The sequence below is a fragment of the Sturnira hondurensis genome, unplaced genomic scaffold, assembly GCF_014824575.4.
Source record: "Sturnira hondurensis isolate 20B ecotype Veracruz unplaced genomic scaffold, ASM1482457v3 Scaffold0010581, whole genome shotgun sequence".
NCBI classification, from domain to species: Eukaryota; Metazoa; Chordata; class Mammalia; order Chiroptera; family Phyllostomidae; genus Sturnira; species Sturnira hondurensis.
Window position 1 is genome coordinate 41,569 of NW_028083212.1, and position 21,377 is coordinate 62,945.

At 44.9% G+C, this 21,377-nt stretch overlaps 1 gene segment (V, D, J or C); it reads right to left on the reverse strand.

Annotated features, from left to right (window-relative positions):
• Positions 1-230: 230 nt before the first annotated feature.
• Positions 231-21,377, reverse strand: part of LOC118996019 (immunoglobulin heavy variable 3-11-like) — a 39,707-nt gene continuing 18,560 nt past the window's right edge. Inside the window, 1 exon segment of the V gene segment in view lies at positions 231-685. Coding sequence covers positions 231-685 — 455 coding nt within the window.

A 21,377-nucleotide genomic window follows, 5' to 3' on the forward strand; every position in this document is an offset into this window, starting at 1 on the left:
GATTTGGGTCAGGAGGTTTGATGATTCATTGATGTTTCCTTATTATAAGGGAAAATAAATGCATGCGTCTCTCTGACTTTGGAGCATGTGAGAGGGTTATCCTCCTATGACAACAATCCTCTGTAATTCATATATGGAAAAGGTCAGCACAGAGCCATAAAGGGAGGGGGGCTCTCAGAGGGAAACTGCTGTGTGGAGAGCTAATCCCACACCTGCCAGGAAACCAGCCCTTAATTCCATCTGAAGCTGCTCCCAAGCAGATCCCTGAACTGTGTGCCCTGAACGCCCTCTGGTGTCCGGAGTGTCTCCTGCAGCCCAGCCCTCTTGTCTCCAGGGGGTTTGTGTCTGGACTCACACTGACTTCCTCTCACTGTGTCTCTCGCACAGTAATACATGGCTGTGTCCTCGACTCTCAGGTTGTTCATTTGCAGGTACAACGTGTTCTTGCCATTGTCTCTGGAGATGGTGAATCGGCCCTTCACAGAGCTCGCATAGTTTGTGTTACTACCACTAGGACTACTAATGTATGAGACCCATTCCAGCCCCTTCCCTGGAGCCTGGCGGAACCAGTGCATAGCATAGTCACTGAAGGTGAATCCAGAAGCCAGGCAGGAGAGTTTGAGGGCACCCCCAGGCTTCACCAAGCCTCCCCCAGACTCCACCAATTGCACTTCACACTGGATACCTGCAAACACAAAGATAACAGGTCAGGAAATTGTCACCTTCCACTGTTTCTCTCAGTCATATCCACTCACACACTCAGTGTGTTTTATTCTCCATAAAGTACCTCTAAAAATAGCAACAAGGAAAATCCAGCTGAGCCCAAACTCCATGGTGAGTGGTCTGTGTTCTGTCCTGAGCAGGGACAAGGAACACCTGGGAATCCTGGGCTGCGCTCAGGTTCCAAAGCTGCAGGGTCAGGGCTGGGCTGCTTTTCATGAGCAGAGGAGCCCTATTTGCATGTCTTACTGCTATATAGGGAGCTCTGGTGTTGAGCACTGTCATAAAGTACAAGGTCCCAGTGTTTGACATGTCCAAGATTCTAGATGTTGCATGACCAAGAAGAGTGGATTTTCACAAAATAGAGGGATTGAAAATGGGTTATGCCTTTGAAATTCATCAATAATAAACTCACCAAGAGGATTCAATGTTCACAATTTAGAGGAGAGAATTAAAAGAGCAGGAGTTTGTTGTTCAGGCCACAGGGAGATACAATTGATCTTGTTTCCCCTACAAAACAATCAAAGTATGAACTCAGAACAGAGTGTGACCCTAGAGCACATAGACTTAGTGTTGAAGGAGGTGGAGCATCTGTGTGGATCATTGTAGACAGAAGTGTGAACTCCACAGAGAAGCAGACTGTGCTCCCAGGTCAGGTTCATTCAGTAGAGTTTGGTGCTGAATGTGCAGCAGCCTCACTCCTCATTTTGTTTTTAGTCTCTAGACTCTGCAGTAAATCCAGATTCAAATATTTGGATATAAAAGAAACACAGCCCTGACCATATATGCTTTATTGAAGATGTAGGTAGAAATTGGGTACTAAGTATGTTGACATTTGAGGAATTTGATTATGGAAATCTTGATACAAACCACTAATAGAAAATAACTGATGTAAATAAAATCATAATTGATATGAAGAACATTATTTTTATATATCCAACGATTACAGGATGAATAAGTCCTTCAAAGCACTTCCCATTACTGCAGCTGGTGGATCTAATTTTATATTAAAACTGTTCAGCATTGCTGGTTTAGCCTGATACTCACTCTCAGGATCTGTGTTTACATGCACATGTGAAGTAGCTGTAATCAGAGAGCAGGAGAGGGAGTCAATTAGGCCCCCTGGTTCTTCTGTAGTTAATGTCAAAAGAATCATCTCCTCTATTTCTTTCTGTCTCTATTCATGTCTGCAGTAGACCCATGGGAAACTATCACTGTGTTTGTCCCTGCTGGGTGTTCACTGAACTTGAACACTGAATGTATCAATGTACAACGTAGAAAAAGGGACTCCATGCATGAGGATTAATTAATAGGGATGGTAAACAAACCTCATTTCAGCTGACACACTTGCTTTCATCTCCAAATTCTTCAAGAATAAATGTGTGTAGATGGCTGTGCCAGGCAAATAATTGTTTCAGTTGTCATAGGAACATAGTGCAGGTTGGATGAGGGATTTCTGTTGTCGAGGGCGTCCTCACACTGCTCCATGCTATGTGATGACATTAGTAGTGGCCAAGGGACAGAGACACAAACACAGCTGTAGTCTCAGATGAGGAGGCATCTTAAGATCTCACCCTGATGGAGACTGAAGGAACACAGAGATATCTTAAACAGTGCTGGAACCTGGAACACCTGCCAACCCTTGAATTTCCTGCCAAAATGTCATCTGTGTGATGCGCAGCCAGAGGTAAGAACATACATTTTTTCTTGCCTTCAAAGTACTTAAATTTTCCACGCAGCAATATTTTTACTGATACGTCTCCTAGAGCAAGGGGCATAAAGGAAAGAATAAACAAATGGGATCTCATCAAAATTAAAAGTGTCTGCATAGCGAAAGAAAACAGTATCAAGATAAAAAAGAGCAGCAAATGTTTGGGAAAACATATTTGCCAGTGATACCGCAGGCAAAGGTTTAATCTAAAAAATATACAAAGAACTCACATGACTCCACTCAAAGAAGACGAGCAACCCAATTAAAATATGGGCAAAGGACTTGAGCAGACACTTCTCCAAGGTGGACATACAGAGGATCCAGAGACACATGAAAAGATGCTCAATAGCGCTACGGATCAGAGAGATGCAAATTAAAACCACAATGAGGTACCATTTAACACCAGTCAGAATGGCCATCATAAACAAAGAAACAAACAACAAGTGCTGGAGAGGTTCTGGGGAAAAGGGGACCCTAGTTCACTGTTGGTGGGATTTCAGACTGGTACAACCACTATGGAAAACAGTATGGAATTTTCTAAGAAAACTAAAAATGAACGTGCCTTTGACACCAATCCAAAAGAACCTATGCACCCCAATGTTCATAGCAGCACAATTTATGATAGCCAAGAGTTGGAAGCAACCTAGATGCCCATCGGTAAATGACTGGATAAAAAATCCATGGTACATTTACACAATGAAATTCTATGCAGAAGAAAGAAAGAAGGAGCTCCTACCCTTTGCAACATCATGGATGGAACTGGAAAGCATTATGCTGAGTGAAATAAGCCAGGTGGTGAAAGACAAATACCATATGATCTCACCTTTAACAAAAATCTAAACAACGAAAGAAGCAAGCAAGCAAAATATGACCAAAGACACTGAAATACAGAACAGGCTGACAGGGACCACAGGGGAGAATGGAGAGAATTACAGTGGGAAAGGGGAAGGATTCACATGAACAAGTATAAAGGGCACATGTACAATAACTAAGGTGGGGAGTGGAAATGGGAGGGAGGTGGGGAGCACTGGGGGGGGCAGGGCTGGGAGTATAAGACAGAAAACTGTACTTGAACAAGAATTAAATTAAAAAGAACAAATAAAAAAAAGTACTTTCAATTTCCCAACCACATTTTATTGTTCAGACATAGCATAGTGTCCTAGAACTTTCTAGGAGACACTACAGTGTAGTCTCAAAGCTGAAAACACAAGGATTCCCAGATGACACCTCCATGAACACTCCTCATTCCAAGGATGTGGAAGCTCCCCATGTGCCCCCTGCACAATCACAGTAAATAACAGGAGTTCTCTCAGGAGCATCTTCCCAGACACTTTCTTGCAGTGCATCTGTCTCCTTGAGTGTCTGATATGTATATGACAGCATTGGTCCTGGTCTCAGATACTGCCATGAGGGTTGGAGTCAGGAGGCTCATTACCCTGTCATCTCCTCAGCCCAACCAGCTGCCCCATCTGTCAGGATGGGTGACCCCACACTCAGGATGTGGGTCATCAAACTCAGTCTCTTGCACAGGAATACACAGCCATCTTTTCGTTTCTCAGGCTACCCAGCTCTATGTAGGCTTTGCTCGGGGACTTGTCTGCAACCATGGTGACTCTGCTGTGGAACTTCTCTGTGTACTTGTTTCGTTATCTACAGTATAAGTTTGTCCCTTCTACTCAAGCACTTGTTCTGGGGCCTGTCATAGACAGTGCACCCAGTAGTTGGTGTAGGTGCATTCAGAAGCCTTACAGGAAGCCTTCCCTGAGGATCCAGGCTTCCTCAGTTCAGCCCTCAGCTGTACCATCTGTATGTGGGTGTGGATACCTGTGAAGAGTAGGCAGGAATGGGTGGAAGTACCCCTTGACTGTCCCAGGTACCTTCCTCAATCCAGGTACTAGGGAACCCCTTATCTGTAGCCACAGCCACCAGGAAGAGGGCTCTCCAGCTTCAGTCCATGGTGAGGGGGTGTGCAGTCAGGGTTTCTGTAGTGGAGGGTGTGGCTGTGGGTGATGCTTTCAGGACACAGACAACCCACATTCAACCTAGTCTACCTCTTCTCATTTGCATATGTGTGTGGCAGAGTGTTTCACAGCTGAAGTCCTGACCACACCTGAAAGAAGGCAGAGGGCACAAGGATCATGCTGAGTGGGAATCTGGTGGATCAAGTCCTAATCCACATGTTAGGACATGTGTCCCCTGGCTCGTCCCTGAGCTCTGGGCAAACAATTTCTCCCAATGAGGAACCAGGCCCCACAAGACATGCTCTTCATTCTGATTCCAACTTTCAGTGACACTGCATCCATCTGGACCAGTCTGACTTTAATAACTGAATGTCTTATTACTAGGTCAATGTGTCTTCAAAAATTTCCACATAGAGGGGTAGTTAAATATCCCCTATCTTTATCTCCTTAGAATTTAGCTATAAAGAAGTCATAAAAATACCCTTAATGACTGTTTCTCATGTCTCATTGACTTTGGTAAATGCTCGGACGGAATTGGGTAATTGCAGTAACCTCATGCCCAACTCTTACTTTAGATGTTTTTATGACAAGAGGAAGACGCAGGCTCTCAGAGGAAATCTCTCAGCTCCCTCTGCACCTGATCCTGAAAGCAGTCACCCTGAGCTCATGAGTCTCATGTGCCCCCTGCTGCCCAGGCTGCACACTGCAGGGGATCCTGCTGCTGGACTAATAGGGCATGGGCATCCCAGGGGCTCTAGTGCAGAAGTAAAGGCAAAGCTCTGACTTCAAATAACAATCCTTTATTTAACTAAATTTATTCTGTTAAAAAACTGATTGATTGTACTAATGAAGCCTCCTTCCCCCCCTCACTGCAATTTGAGTCTTTGAGGTCACATAGGGGAATAGGAACAGCTGAGAATGTGCATGAATAATATGATAGCCAAACACTTTCAGCATGATTTTAATTTCCCCTGATAGTCTGAGTCAATGGTCCCTGGCAGAACAAAAATGCCTCTGGTAGTAATATTGGATATCCCTAAGATTAGACTGAGTCTTCCTTGGGGTAGAGGTCCCCAGACACCAGTGGGAGCTACAATTACTTGATCCTGTTCTTTTAAAATGAGCTCATTGGTGGTGACCAAATCCAGCCCTGTGTTTCTGCCAGTGGCTTCACAAAGGTCTGAAACTGCATTCCCTTCAATTCCCTGCTATGGATTGCTATTTCGAAAGCTCCACCTGGGTTTGAGAGCACTGGAGTGGACACATCCTTGGAAGTTCCCCTGAACGGGCTGGCCATATTTGTAAACTTCACAGTGGAATTCCTTTCCCCAATGTATGCCTTTGCCACAGCGTGGCAATCTTTGGGGGGAAGCTTGCATACCTACGCCCCATCTCAGTGTGGGCGGACATTCCTTGCACAGGTGACTGGGCTTTCTACCGTTATAAGACTTCAGATATCCCTTAATTGCAGCAGGCAAGAAAGAATCCTTATCCTGCTCCATGTCAACATATTGACAAGCCTTGATAAACTCATTAATATCTCTGGTATAACTCGCAGGGGCCCTATAATGGCCCTGCAGCCTTTGTTAGCATTGTCATAAGCTAATTGTCATAAAGGAGTCTTGGATGCTTTATCATGATCAATTTGCCATTCAGTGGATTCCTGGAGGAAATCAATAAAGTCAATATATGTCTTCATAGCACCCTGATGGATATTGGTGAAGGAAGAAGTTTCCTTGGCCTGAGAATCAGGCACAGCCTTTCATGGCTCTGAGAGCACTTTGAGCACTTTGAGTGAAAGCTTGAGGATTAAGGCTGGCTTGATCTGCAGTAGTAGCAAGATCATCAGACCCAGCATAAGGAGAGTGACAGGTTCATTCATGTATGCATTTTTGGTCACTTGGTTACTGGCTATCAGAGAATATTTCAAATACCAGACTGTAAATAGAACAGGGGTTTAGACTCTCCTGGCCAGGACAATACAGTCACAAGGGGCCATTTTATACCTATCAGTGATGGCTTGAAATAGCCCATTAGTATAAGGAGACTAAAGCTCATTTTCTTTAATGTTCTCTTTAAGTCTTTGTAAAGACAAAAGGGAAGGGACTCATGAATATTTTTCTGACCCTTGACTCTAATAGGGACGACTGAATGGACATCTAAATCCCCAGCCTCTGCTGCCTGCCAAAGGCAATATCACAAAGCCCTGACAAGACATCTGCTTGAATTTTCTGTCTTTCTTGGTGGTGAGACAACCTGCCAGGAAAAACACTCCCAGAGTTAAAGTAAGGAGCGATGCCTATGAGGCAGGTACTTCTTTGGGGCTGCAGGTGGAACTTTCATAGCTAGTTCTTCTACTACATCAAACATGACTTCCTCCTCTGAACTAGACTCCTCATCCTCCTCTGTGATTAGCTCTGGCTTCTTAGCCCATATAAGTATGAGAGCAGTCTTGACTAGTCCCCAAGGTAGTAAATCTGAACTCTGACAGAAACACCACTGTCCTGTACAGATTTTAGCTTATCCACTGCCTTTTCTCAAACCTCAATATCTAAGGTTCCCTTGTGAAAAGCAGGGTAGTATCCCTTTATACGTTGTAAAGCTGAATGAGATGCTGTTCCTGTATCTTACATCTCGCTCTCTGGAGGAGTTGATGTAACACGTGCAGGTACTCTTCCTAATCTTTAGATAAACCGGAGTTCATTATTGCTATTAATAGGCTCCTTTTTACTTTTGATTGTTGTCCTTTCAGACTCTGCCACCTGTGCTGAAAACTAGCTAGTTATCTATTGAGGGATATGGTGTGGTGGGTAGAAAGGTGCTGTTGGTGACAGACAGTCAAGGAGGTGTACCAGACACTGCTGGCCCTAACCATGCTCATAGATTTTGGGACCTCCTCCAAGCATCCAAGACTTTGAGGGAGGGTTCAAAGTGGTAGGTTACCAACTTTTATATCACAATTTCCTGGATGAGCCAGAAGTTATATTAAGTTGTTTTGGAGTTCCCTATAAAGTCCTGAACATCTGGGGAATGTATTACTTTTATTTATTTATCCTTAGAGGGGAAGGGAAGGAGAGAGGGAGAGAAGCATCAATGTATGGTTGCCTCTCGTGTGTCCTCTGCTGGGAACTGACCTGGAACCCAGGCATTTGCCTGTAATGGGAATTGAAACATGGTTCAATTTGGTTTGCAGGCCTGCGCTCAATCCACTGAGCTACACCAGCCAGGGCTCAGGAATGGATTCTTGACACCCTCTCAAGTTTCATGCTTACATGGAAACACACAATTTTTTGAGTTGAGGGAGGAAGTCTTTTGTGTTTGGAGCTTGGCAAATTCCAAAAGCTCTCATACATAACCTGTGACTAACACTAAATTCTTCTGGAAGGTGATCTTCAGAGTTTGGTCAAAACTGAAACACTCATTCTCTATCTGCTTTTCCTTATGCAGGTGGACAGAGAGAAAAGGCAAAATCGAAAGGGCCACAACAGATCACCTGAAGGAAAGAATCTTCTTAGAAGCTTGTAAATAGCCCTGTAACTAGTTGCTGTTTTTAAAGCCGATTAAAGGGAAAGTCTTTGCTCTTTCTCCCAAACCTAACATAGTTGGGGGTTGTGTCTCAGGGATGGGCTTGTGAGTGTTTGTGCAGTGTGACTTTTGCTTGCAGCTGAAAGGAAACCTAGTGCTCTGTCCCAGTCGATGTTCTACCTTATCCTCTCATGGGTGTCTTCTAGAAGAGAGGGCCCTTGTGGGTTTTAACTGCTTGACCAATGCCCATGAGATGCAGCAAATGCTTGTCAGAGAGCAAGGCTCCTTTTGACTAAAGAGGATGCAGGTGCAAAGTGGCCACAAGGGAAGGCGACCTTGGAAGAAATCCCTTTTCCTCTGAAATCTGACACAAACTATGACCTTACCTAAAAGCACTCAGAGTAGTTGGCCCTTATCCGAGCTGATGCACACAGTGGAACCAACTTGGTGTGATGTTCACAACTGTGGCCCTGAGTCCATGTTCCTTGGGCTCAAGAAAATGTGGAGTATGACCAGCGGGGTCCGTGTGTTGTGGCTGCAATGAACAAACTCACAAAGACTGCAGAAGTCCTATGGAGAAAAGAGACAGCACGACCACTCTCCCAGAGAGGGAGCACCCTGACTCTTGCCTGGACAAGCTTTTGTTGCTTTTCTGGGCACATTACATCAAAGATGGTCCTTGTTTACCATGCACACTTTACATGTAGGCCATTACATTTTACAGATAACAAAAGGAAAGGATGTGGCAAATGCAAGGGGAAAAATGGTTGAACTGGTTACATTCCATCCTTAGGTGATTTAGCACAGAGTTTAGGAAGTTACCTTAAAGATATGCAGTAAACATTTTCTGCCTCAATTGAATGTGAGGGAGTGTTTAAAAAGCAAGCCTCAAAGCAGCTAGTTCCCTTGGGAAAGCCAATCTGTGGGCTTGGCTCCTGTGAGCTGCCTCATGCCTGTTTTTTTTTCTGAATTAGGGCTGAGCCGCCACTGCCATAGGGGTCAGTTTCCTATATCCATTAGCCCAGGCATTCTGTCTCCTGCAAAGTGTTTTGTGTCTGGTTTCACACTGACTTCCCCTCACTGTGTATCTCACAAAGCAATACAAACCTGTGCCCTCAGCTCTCAGGCTGCTCAGCTCCATAAAAGCTGTGCTTGCAGGCTTGTCAGTAGTCATGGTGACTCTGCCCTGGAACTTCACTGAGAATTTTGTGTTCCCACTGTCAGAGTAAACCCACCCCATCTATTCAAGGCCTTGCCCTGTGGTTTGTAATACCCACTGCTTCTCATAGCTGGTGAAGGTGCATCCAGAAGCCTTGCAGGAGGGCTTCACTGAGGCCCTAAGCTTCCTCACCTCAGCCCCAGACTGCACCAGCTGCACCTGGGAGAGGGCACTCTGTGCAGAGAAGACAGGAATGGGTCGAAATGTCCCCTAACTGTCCCTGGTTCCCTCTTCAATCCAGGCACTGGTGAACCCCTTGTCTGTGTCCAGCATCACCAGGAAGAATGATATCCAGCTCTAGTCCATGGTTAGAAGATGTGGCTTTAGGACCTCTGTAGGGGAGGACATGTGATGTGGGCACTGACCAGCAGTGCCTGTGGAATCATGGATGAGACATGAGACAAATTCACACGAACTACCGAGTCCTGTGGAGGAAAAGGGCCTCCAAGGCTACTCCCTCAAGGAGGGTGAGCGTCAGAATGGCCTTGCCACACTCTCAAGGGGAGAGCAGCTTGGAGTGGCTGGGCAACTCTCTCAATGGGAAAGAGAGCACCCTGGCCCTTGCCTACTTAGGCTTTTATTGGGATTTTTGCACAGGAGTTCAGGTAGAGCTTTTTAATCATTGTGAAGCAGTAAACAGTAGATGGTATACAAAGAATCATTAGGGCTTCTTCTAAATCAGGGTCTATCATCTAAAAGGCTCCAGAACTTTGGGAACATAACCTCTTTTTCTGCTCAGGCCCTTTTTATCTAACTTAAAGCATTCTTTAAAAAAAGCAGGTCTCAGAGAATTTCATATATTTCTTCTCAGGCCTAATCACCCAGGGAGCCCACCATTCCCAGCACAAGGCTTGTACCACCCTCTGTCATTGTATCCAGGCTTAAATCAGGCAGAGCAGGCAGATAACCAAGGAATTCTGGGAGACTTCTCGCAGACAGACTGAGGACTAGGGCTTCATCAAAGCTGGGGGGGTGAGGGGCCATCACCCCCCTTTCTCCATAGCCCCCACAGACCTTTCCTAGGGTCTCCATGTGACCATGCCTGGCTTAGGTGATTTCCCCCTTGGGGAATCTTACCTGTCATTGGCTAACTGATCAAGCATTGCAGGAGAGTTATGGGAAAAGGAGCAGAAGCTGCACTCCTGCCAGGGAAATAAGCTTTTTCTCCTTAGTGGCTTATGGTCTGAAGGCCGCTCACTCAGCCTTAGCCATGGTGGGTTTCAGCTCCTGAAACCAGGCAGAGTGGTTCCCAACAGGCGTGGCTCTGGGGGATGCTCTTAGGGCACAGACTAACCCATCTTAATTTACTCTACCTCTTCTAATTTGTATATTCATGAGGCAAGGGTTTCACAAGTGATTTTTGACCCCACCTGTGATAGGGTAGAGGACACGAATACCATGCTTAGTTGGGGACTCAGGGTATAAGTCCTAACTGACGTTATTTGATATAAGCCCCCTGTCAGGTCCCTGAACTCTGTGCAGACATAGCTCCTCCCACTGAAGAACAAATCCTGACAGGACATGCTACTCATTCTGAGGTCACTTTTGGTGACAGAGGGGCCAAAAGGACAAGTCTGAACTTGATACCTCCATGTTTTATTGCTGGATCAGTGTGTCTCTCAAAGTGTGTCCCTAGTGAGTTAATAAAATCTTCCCTTTCCCCAGCCTCTTGCATTTCAGGTAATAGAAGCCCTAGACATTTCCACATTGACTGTGGTTCACATGTCTTATTCAGTTTGGTAAATGTTCTGATAGAATAGGGTGTTTGCAGTCACTTCAGGTCCTATTTTGTTTTAGATGTTTTCTGGGAAGTGGAAGACACTGTCTTCCAGAGGAAATCCTTCCTTAACTCCTTGTGCACCTGCACCTGGGGCAGGAGCCCTGCACTTCTAACTCCCACGTGTCCCTTGCTTCCAAGTATGCACTGAAGAAGATGGTTCTCTCTGGACTCACAGGGAATGGACTTCTTATGGCTGTGTGCTGACTTCAGGGTGTGGCCACAGGGACACAATGTGCTTCAATGTCCTGGAACAGAGACTGCCTGTACTAAACCTCAATGATACTGCAGCGAGCCCCATACCCAGGGCTCTATGAATCATCAGGGAACCTCTTCCCTGGAGCTGCCAGATGAACTTACACAGCTTACAACTCTGAGTACAGAGTCCCCGGGGGTTTTGAGGTTATCTGACGTCCTCCAGTCCACGTGATTGAGGGTCCTATCTGAGTATCCTTGCCTATGGCCCTAATCCTACACCATATTTACTGCTCAATAAATTACATACACACAGAGAGTGAAGATTTTCATGATAATGAACTCCAGGTCACTTTATTGTCTATTTCTTCCACATGGGCAGGGCCCCTACATGGATTCTAGTCCTGGATTTGACTTCCTGTGTGAGTGAGTGATAGGCTGCTCTGCGAGGGACATGCTGGCCTTTTTGTCCTTTCTAGATGCTCTATTGTGATGAATATCTTTTCTTCTACCACCTTCCTGATGGACTTCAGACCCCACATCATACGGGGAGACAGAATCACTGCTCAGTGACTCACAGCTGCTTCTTTCATTTACTGCAAGGACCCCTATCTCTTCTTTCATTTGATTTTCAGGTTCAACCCTCATGGACATTCCTGCACTGAACAAGGTGTCACAGGTGAGAACTCAGACAATTCTGATCATTACTTAGACTCCCATTCAAAGGTGGTCTTCTCTAGGGTCACTCACGAAGGAGCTGTGGTGATGTTCTGATGTGGATTCTGACCCACAGAGTTCATGTGTTGTGGCTGCGATGAACAAATTCACATGGACTAGAGAAGTCCTGTGGAGAAAAAGGGATGGCATGGCCACTCTCTAAGTGAGAGAGGACAACAACCTATACCTGGAGAAGCTTTTATTGTTTTTCTGGTTACATTACGTCAAGGATGGTCCTCATTTACTATGCACATGTTGGCTTTAGGTAGTTACATTTTACAGAAAACAAATGAGAGGATATTGTTAATTTCATCAAAGAAAAGGGATATTTGCAAATGCAAAGGGAACAGTCAACAGCAGTTGACTGGTTACACTTGTCCCTGGGAGGTTCAGCATAGGTTTTAGGAAGATACTTTAAAGATATGCAGTAAACGTTTTCTGCCTCAATTCTGGGTGAGGGAGTTTTAGCAAAAGCAAGCCTCATAGTAGCCTAGGTATGGCGCAGGCCTAATTCTCCATGGGAGAACATATCCATGGGCATGAGTCCTGTGTGCCAAATTGCTCTCACTGTTCTTTCCAAGTGGGGGCTTGGCTACATTCCCCATGCCATGTGCAACAGTCCCCTATAGTGTTCCACATGTGGACTCTGCATTTTAAATCCAGCAGCCCCACAGGCACTGAGATCTCTCTTAGTCCCAAAGATGAAGAAGAGCATCTGATTGGTTTTCTCTGTCTAGAAAATGCCACATGTAGATCTTACGTGGGAAAGTATGAGAATTTTCCCATTTACATAGCACCATGGACCTGTGTTGAGTTTATCAAATATGTGTAAGTTATGGTGTCATGATGTCATTTAAGACACTGCATATTTATCCTCTGTGTTGAACTTGTCATTATCACATATTGCACAAGGGACCTGCATTAAACAAGCATATTCATTAGAAAATGCCCAGGGTAACCTGATGAGTGAGATAATCTTTTTTTGTTTCATACGTATCTCAGAGATGTTAACACATTAAAGGCAAATTGCAGTTGGTTAGTTTATTGGTTAGTTTCTAAGATGAATAAAACTATTTGCAACTCAATAACTGAGGACATGTTTGCTGTGGCTTCTCATCTACATAGTTTACCAAAGTCTCGACAAGCTGTGATGCCACACAATACTGCTTTATCCATCCTCAGAAATCTCCTCTGTGTCTTCATGAGGGTCTGTTTTTCCCATGAGCCTCATGGGTCTAGTACACATGGTATGTTAGGTATCAGCTTTGCAAATTATAATGTGACATTAATGAGACCCTCCCTTTGTTCACTGAGTTCCCAGGGAAACACATGTGTGGGCTCTGGTGGGCAAACCTGAACAAGGTTGCATGCTTCCTGATTTATGGTAGCAGAGGGCATGGCCCTCCAGAGAATGAGAACCAAAATTATATTTCCATTTGTTTTTATATAGACTTGGTGCTTATATTTATGGAGAATGGCAAATGTCACAGTCTTCATGAGGTGTGGGTTGCAGGCATCAGACTTGGGGAAAGCTGTTGCTGTAACTGAGCCTGGTGTGACACCTGTGGACCAGGGTCATGAGAAGACCCTGGTGGGTCTTTCCTGCCCCCAGGGCAGGGGAAGTCCTCTTTCCCAGCCTCAGAATCCAGCACACAGGCTTGAAAGGGTTATTTTTTCTCCTTCACTGATTCTTCCAGCTAGTCCCTTACTGGAGGGGAGAGTGCCCACCTGTATTGGGGAAAACAGTCTATTTTTCTGAGACACCGGTACAAGGGTAAGTTTACTTGTAAACATACTTGGACAAACTCAGGAATGACTTTCAGCCAAATCTTTAGGCCCCTTGTGATCCAGTCAACCTAAAACAAACACTAACTGTTACAACAAAAGTATTTAAGGGAAGAGTTCCAAGTGAGAGTCAATATGCACCTGCCCAGTGCATTTATATGGAGGAGAAGCAGCCATGCTAAATTCATTGTAGTGATCACTTTCTTAGGTAACTACATGTGGCATGTCTGATGGAGGGGAAGCCACTGGCCAGAGATGAAACAGCCTTGACCTTCATGTTTCCTGCACCTATGCAATCTGTTTCCCTGAGTGCCCCCTGCTGCTCAGCTGACTTGACTCCTGCAGGGAGGTTTGAATCTGGGCTCACACTGATTCCCCTCACTGTGTCTGTCCTGCAGTCATACATGGCTGTGTCATCAGCTGCGAGACTGCCCAGTGTTAGATAAACTTGGCTCTCTCAGGTATCACTACTGATAATGAGATGGGATTTCAGTGTGGTTTTGTAGTCTTTACCTCCACCAGCCAGATAGTACTGACCCATTACTGACAATTCCCCTTAGCCTTTGTGTCCAGTGCACATTATACCTCACTAAAGAGAACCAAGACAGATACTTCCAGCCAATATGGAGGCATAGGTGGAATCACTGTGCCTCCTCGCACAACCAAGTTTAAAGATAACAAAGTTTTAGTAACAAAAACACAACCGAAACATGGAAAAATGAACTGTACTGAAGTCTGAAAACAAGAAACCATTCATCCAGACTGGTAAGAGGGGTGGAGTCAGAAGCTGGTGGAGCAGGTTTGCGCAGGAAAAAGTGGCAGGACTGGACCTACCAGGGACGCGGAGCACAAGGCGACTGGCTGACTGAGATCACACATGTGGTCACAGAGAGACCAGGGAAAGGAGCAAGCAGTGAGACATACCACACAGGCTAGGGCCCCAGCGACAGAAATTAAAGCCTAAAAGCACCAATTGGAAAGTCTCTCGAGGTCAAGGTGCTGGGAGAAATTCCCAGGCTCACAGAGAGTTTGTTGGAGAGACCCATAGGATTCTGGAGGGTTCACAAACCCAAAAACTCAGGAGCGAGCACCAGAGAGGCCCAATTTGCTTGTGGGAAGCAGCAGAGGAAACCAAAATCCAAGAGAAAGGGGAACAAATGCCATTGCCCCTCTATGACCCCACCCCCACATATAGCGTCATAACTCAGCGACCTGGGCTACCCTGCCCTCGTGAACACCTAAGGCTCCACCCCTCATATGTAACAGGCATGAACAGACAAAACCATTATGGCTCAAACAGAAGGACAAATCAAAGCCCCAGAGCCAATACTTTTAAGCCACCAAGAGATAGCCAATCTATCAGATGCAGAGTTTGAAACATTGGTGATCAGGATGCTCACAAAAATGGTTGATTTTAGTCACAAATTAGAAGAACAAATGAAGACTACACTAATTGAAATGAACGGGAATGCACAGGAAACCAAGAGTGATGGAAAGGAAACTGGGACTCAAATCAAGGGGGTGGACCAGAAGGAAGAAAGAAACAACAAAACAGAAAAGAAGGAAGAAACAAGAATTCAAAAAAATGAGGAGAGGCTTAGGAATCTCCAGGACATCTTTAAACATTCCAACATCCGAATTATAGGGGTACCGGAAGGGGAAGAGTAACATCCATGAGTGGAAAACTTATTTGAAAAAATAATAAAGAAGAAATTCTCCAGTCTGGCAAAGGAAATAGACTTCCAGGAAATCCAGGAAGCTCAGAGAGTCCCAAAGAAGTTGGACCCAAGAAGGAACACACCAAGCCACATCATAATTATATTAGCTGAGATTAAAATGAAGGAGAGAATCCTAGAAGCAGCAAGAGATAAGGGGGCAGTCACCTACAAAGGAGTTCCCATCAGACTGTCAGCTGATTTCTCAAATGAGACCTTACAGGCAAGAAGGTGCTGGAAAGAAGTATTCCAAGTCATGAAATCCAAAGACCTATATCCAAGATTGCTCTATCCAGCAAAGCTTTCATTTAGAATGGAAGGATAAATTGCTTCTCAGATAAGATAAAATTCAAGTTCACCATCACCAAGCTCTTATTATATGAAATGTTAAAGGGACTTATTTAAGAAAAAGAGGATAAAAATATGAGCAGTGATAGGACAGCAAACTCACAGTTACTAACAACCACACCTGAAACAAAAGCAAACTGAGGACAGCTTGATCAGGAGTGGAGCCATAGAAATGGAGTGCATGTGGAGGGTTAGCAACAGGGGAGTGGGAGGAGGAGAAGGGGGGAGAAGGTACAGAGAATAAGTAGCATAGATAGTAGGTAGAAAATAGACAGGGGGAGGGCAAGAATAGTATGGGAAATATAGAATCTGAAGAACTTGTGACACATGGACATGAACGAAAGGGGGGATGTTGGGGGAGGGGGTGTGCAGGGTGAAGGGGAATGAAAAAGATAGAATGGGACACCTGTAATGGCACAATCAATAAAATGTATTAAAAATAAAAAAAGAGAACCCAGAGAAAGCGCAGGTGTAATTCCTGGTATTTGAGCTGTCAATAAGGATGGAGCTGTGAGGAGCCTTTGCAGAATGAGACTCGAGTTAAGGACACAACAACCTCTGGTTCTCTGAAGATTTTCCTTTTTATGGTAGATCTTTAATGGAGCCAGAAATTGGCCTGACACTATCGGTTTGAGAGAATTTATTAAAACACAGAATCCTTCATTCAAATATCTACTAAGAGTTCTTTTGAATTCAACCATGTTCCCTGACTTTCTTCAGCTTGTTAAGTGCAACTCTTAGCTCATGACATTTGCTATTTTCCAATGTTCCCATAAACTTATTTCTAGGAGTATATTAATCTCTTCTTCTTCCTGTAAGTCTATTCCATGATGCTGGGCTCAAACATTGACTGCATAGCTGGCTTGTTGTCACTGGGGACTTTGACTGCATTGAGAGTGGCCAGCTATCCTTCCTGTCTATGGACTGTCATCTTCTGAGGCCATCCATGGGCTAAGCCATCACAGTGCCCTGCAGCTGGTTTGGTGCATCACTGAAGTAGACCACCAGCAGTTACCTAAAGTGTGTGACTTGTTAGAGGTACCCTGGGGTCAGCAGCTGCTGGGGTCACACATGACACAGGTGTGACTTGCTCCAGTGCCTAGGACATGTGCCATCACAACTGATACCATAACCCATAACAACTTAAACTGAAAGACCGGCCACACACTCCAACAATATACAATCAAATTGCATATTTGATAAAGGACTAGTGTCATGAACATGCAATAAACTTGCCAAAACAAGAAATAAAGCAAACTAAACCTAAGCTAGTCATAAGAACATACCCCTGCTCAAAGGATGAAGCTGACTGGAAATCAATGTGGTGCCCCTCCATCCAGAATGAAAACAGATGCTGTCTGTGATCAGCAACCTAGTGTCCAATGCTTTCTTCCTATAGAACACAGTCTGGGTTTGAAAAAGAGAATTTCCTTATCATTGCCACGTTACCGACCATGGCCAAGGTTTGGGAGCAATCTGAATGCCTATCAGGGGATGAATAAATGATGTCTGCTATATACTCATAATGCAGAGTTGCTACTCACCCTTGAAATACAAGTGATTATGTCATAAACCACAATGGAAGTGACCCCGCCAGATGCCAGGCCAGGTGCACTAACACGCCAGAAGGAACCAGCACTGTGTGACACTAGAGACCTGAGGTCCTAAGTCAGTGCATCTCAGGAACACAGGCAGCAGGCTTGTGCTTGCAGCACTGGAGGAAGAACTTGGGAAGCTTATATTCCCTGGCTAGAACCTGTGCAGGGTATGGACTCGGCATAATCACCTTTGCAATAGGTCCCAACATTGAATTTCACACAACTGTTTGCACAGTCAATAGGGAAGACTAATCCTGACAACAGGACTAAAAATTGCAGACAATCTTCTGAATTCGCATCACCTTGTGCAGGTAATGACTAACTTATCTTGTCAGCAGTGACAGAAGAGCCTGCCCTCTAGTCCTGTTCCTGCATGCCTCCCTGTTTCAAAACACCCCTTTCTTTCACTCCTAGTCAGAGCAGTATTAGAGTTTCTCTGCCTAATGCATGCTTCCCAAGCAGCTTTTATATTTTATCTAAGATAAGCACTGGTTGCTGCTCATTTGTTCTTTTGTTTTCATATTGTCATTTCAATAATTACAAGAATACCCTGCTGCATGAAACCACACAGATCAATCATGAGGACATCATGCTGATGAAATGGTGCAGGCACAGCTGAGCAAACACCAAATGGATCCTGTTATGCCAGGACTCCCAGCCAGTCAAGATGTAACAACACAGGGAAGCTTGGTGTTTGCCTAGAACTGGTGGGAGAAGCACAGGGAATATGCCTTCTCAAGGAAGATGCATCCTGTGATACAGGATGGTTAGGTTCCAGAGGTTGGTTGTCCATTGCTGCACCTGGGATTATCAAACAGCCCATGCATTTGGTTTGTGTCAAAGGTAGATCTCACGTGGAGTTCTCACTACAACAACAAAAAAGGCAGACAGAATTTCAACTCCAGCATGAGGGCATGCAGAGCTACAAGGTTGTCAGTCCCAGTCAGCAGGTAGATATCATTTCTAAAAGTCTTTACTGTGACTGTAGATGCTCTTATTAGAACATGATTATGAAGAAAAACTTATTCTAGAAAAGATGCTAACAGTGGGCACAACTAAACAACATAAATGAAGATATACACACTTTCTTCCCTGTCCCAGCACAGCAATGGGAACTCCTCAGAAGGGCACATGTAATAGCAAGGAGTATATGCTGCCTGGTCATGCACCTCCAGAGGAGTAGACATCAGTGTTCCTCCTTCAGCTGGAGTCAGCTGGCTGCAGAATTTGAGCTCCCAGCTGGTGCTACACAGAGAGAGGGCTCTCTCCTTCATTCCATCCCATTCTTGGGATTGAGACCATGTCCTGGAGACTGCACACCTAGGAACCTGGGTTTTTCATAGTTTTGTCCTCAATTTCATGGCAGGATTCACTCACCTGAGCAGTAGGGTCATGGAGATGGGAGCTGAAACATAATCAAATTCCAGTACTCAGCTCCTTACTGAGTATGGAGTGTCATTTCATGTTTTTCTCCAGCAGCAGCTGAAGAACCTGTCCTTGATTTTGTCAGGAAAAGGACTGGGAATCATCATCATGTAGAGTTTCAGATGTCTTCCCATGGAGATGACACCTCTTCCAGTGACATGTGGAGATGTTTGAGGTCTGGGTGTAGGAAAAGGCAATGGGAGAAGATGGTGTATCAGTGGAGTGTTGGCTTCCCTGAAACCCTGTGCCTGTGGGCAAACCAAAGATGGAAGCACCTGGAGGAGACAGCTGTTGTCAGGACTACAGAAGACCTGGTGGTGTACACTGTGCATTTAGGGGAGAATGGAGGTGTTTCTTTCTGTGTGTGGAGCTGTGCATTCACCAGGCCCTGCAGAGAAGGAGAGGGCAGACAGTCTACACAGAGTTCATCTTTCAAGTGGTAACAATGAGAAAGGGTTAGAAAGCCCAGCCTCCTACTGTACTCCTGGGGTGGACCTATGAGCCCCAGGATATACCCCTTTGGCGTCTCTGAGCTTGGCACATTCCACACTGAGTAATTCCTGAGACTCACCAGCATTGATGGCTGTATCAACTGATCATTATTTTCATGGTTGTGTGGAATTCCATTCATGGATGTCCCATAGTTTGCTTATTCTAAGCTTAGAAGGACTTGTAGGTTGTTTTAGCTTCGAACACAAATAAACTGGCTATAAATGTTTACTTGTATTTTAGTATGAACATAGAATTTATTGTTATGGATCAAACACTCATAGGTCTTGTTTTAAGTATAATTACATAATAAAATGTGATGCACTTTCTTGAGAAAGAAAAAAAAGGAACTGGTGAAGAATAGATTGGTGGTACCTGGTGGTATTTCATATGTGAAGTGATTTACTTCTTTGTTCATTTTTTTTTCAGTGAAAATCTGAAAAATCTGATTCACAGAGAAGGAAGTGCCCTAGATACAGCTGACATCTCTGAGTGGAAATCACTGCTCCCAAGGAGAAGCCCCTTCCTTCCCAACTAGGCCCACACCTGCCCCTGAGTTTGTGTTCTGTGGTTTGTGGGATATATTCCCATGGTATTCCAAGTGCCCCATTGTGTTGAGAGCAGCCCCTGTCAACTTCAGGGAGGTTTGTGCTGGACTCATGCCAACTTCCTCTCACTGTATGTCTCTCACACGGTAATATATGTCTGTGTTCTCAGCTCTCAGGCTTCTCAATGTTAAGTAAACTTGGTTCTTGGAAATGTCCCTGGTGATGCTGAGTTGGGATTTCATCACTGGTTTGTACTTTGTGTTTCGATCTCTGTATATAACCCCAGCCCATTCCAGCCCCTTTCCTGGAGTCTTGCAAGTCCAGTGCACATAATTACTTGTTAAAGAGAATCCAGTGACAGTGCAGATGAGGGAGAGGGTCTTTAATGTCTTCACCACTATTGGGCCTGACTCATGCTGCTGCACTTGGGGCAGGATGTTTGGGGACAAGGAGCATCAGACTCTTTCAGGCACATGAAATCATCCCCATCCCAGAGATATGTGTCTGACTTCTGAGACACTCACACCGAGGGCCTGTCACCAGACACAGGAGGAGACTCAGAAGCTCATTTTCTAGAGCAGAGCTCCGTCGTCTCCAGAAACCTCAGCCCCATTTGAGGCAAGAGCTGTGAGTTCCGAAAGCCCAGGGGAGGATGTACCCTAGAGCTGGGAGATAAATTTGCATGTGGGGGACTCTGTTCTCATAAGTGGAGAGGGACAGAGGTTACTGTTCCATGGATTTCTGTGTCCTGAGCATATTTCTTGTCTTGGACTCAGTGGAGTGGGTCTCAAATGGGAGAGTGCTTGAGAAATGAGGTACCTTGGAATCAGGTTAAAGGACACCTTATTTTTCTATATGTAAAAATTAATACTGATCAAGATGAGTGTATCACACTATTTTAATCCTATGATTTATTCAGGTGCATATTTAAACAAACTAAAATTAAGTCCAAACAAATGAGTCCCCGAGACTCAGGGAAGCAACCTAAGTACAAGGAAACACATGAAGTAGAATCATCATTTCCAGATTGGATCATCATAACTTTATATAAAATGGCATTTGAGGTAAAATTATTACAAAATGAAGATTCCTCTTCCCCATGACCTGGCTAAGGTCCCTGATCATGCAATTGGTGGTGCAGGTGAAGCCTCTGTCCCAGCCCAACTGTAGGGAATGAGCCTTGCTCATTAATTCCTGCTGCCCAGAGTCCAGCCCAAGCCCTGCAGTTGAGATAGGGGTTAAACCTGTTGTGTTCTTCCTTTCATCTCACTTCCCTAAGGGCAGTGCAGCCCCTTCCCACAGGTGAGCTGATCAGGAGACCTGTTAGGGGCCAAGTCCACACAAGCTGCAGAGGCCCTGAGTTAACCTTATTCCAAAGGGTCACAGGAACTCACTCTTAGCTAGCAGGTGTTTTGAGATGTGTGTGAACCATGGGATCCGCTTCCTTGTCACAGAGAGTCTTTCTGGAACCTGCCATTCCCACATTCACCTGAGGTGCTGGTAAGGGGATCTGGAGGCTGATATGCTGGGAAGGGCACTGGGCGGCTGTCATGATGGGTCGGGGTGACAGATAGAAGGATAGCAAAGTGCAAAGTAGTTACATCTTTCATTAAACCACTAAACTGAGGTGAAACACATTATGGG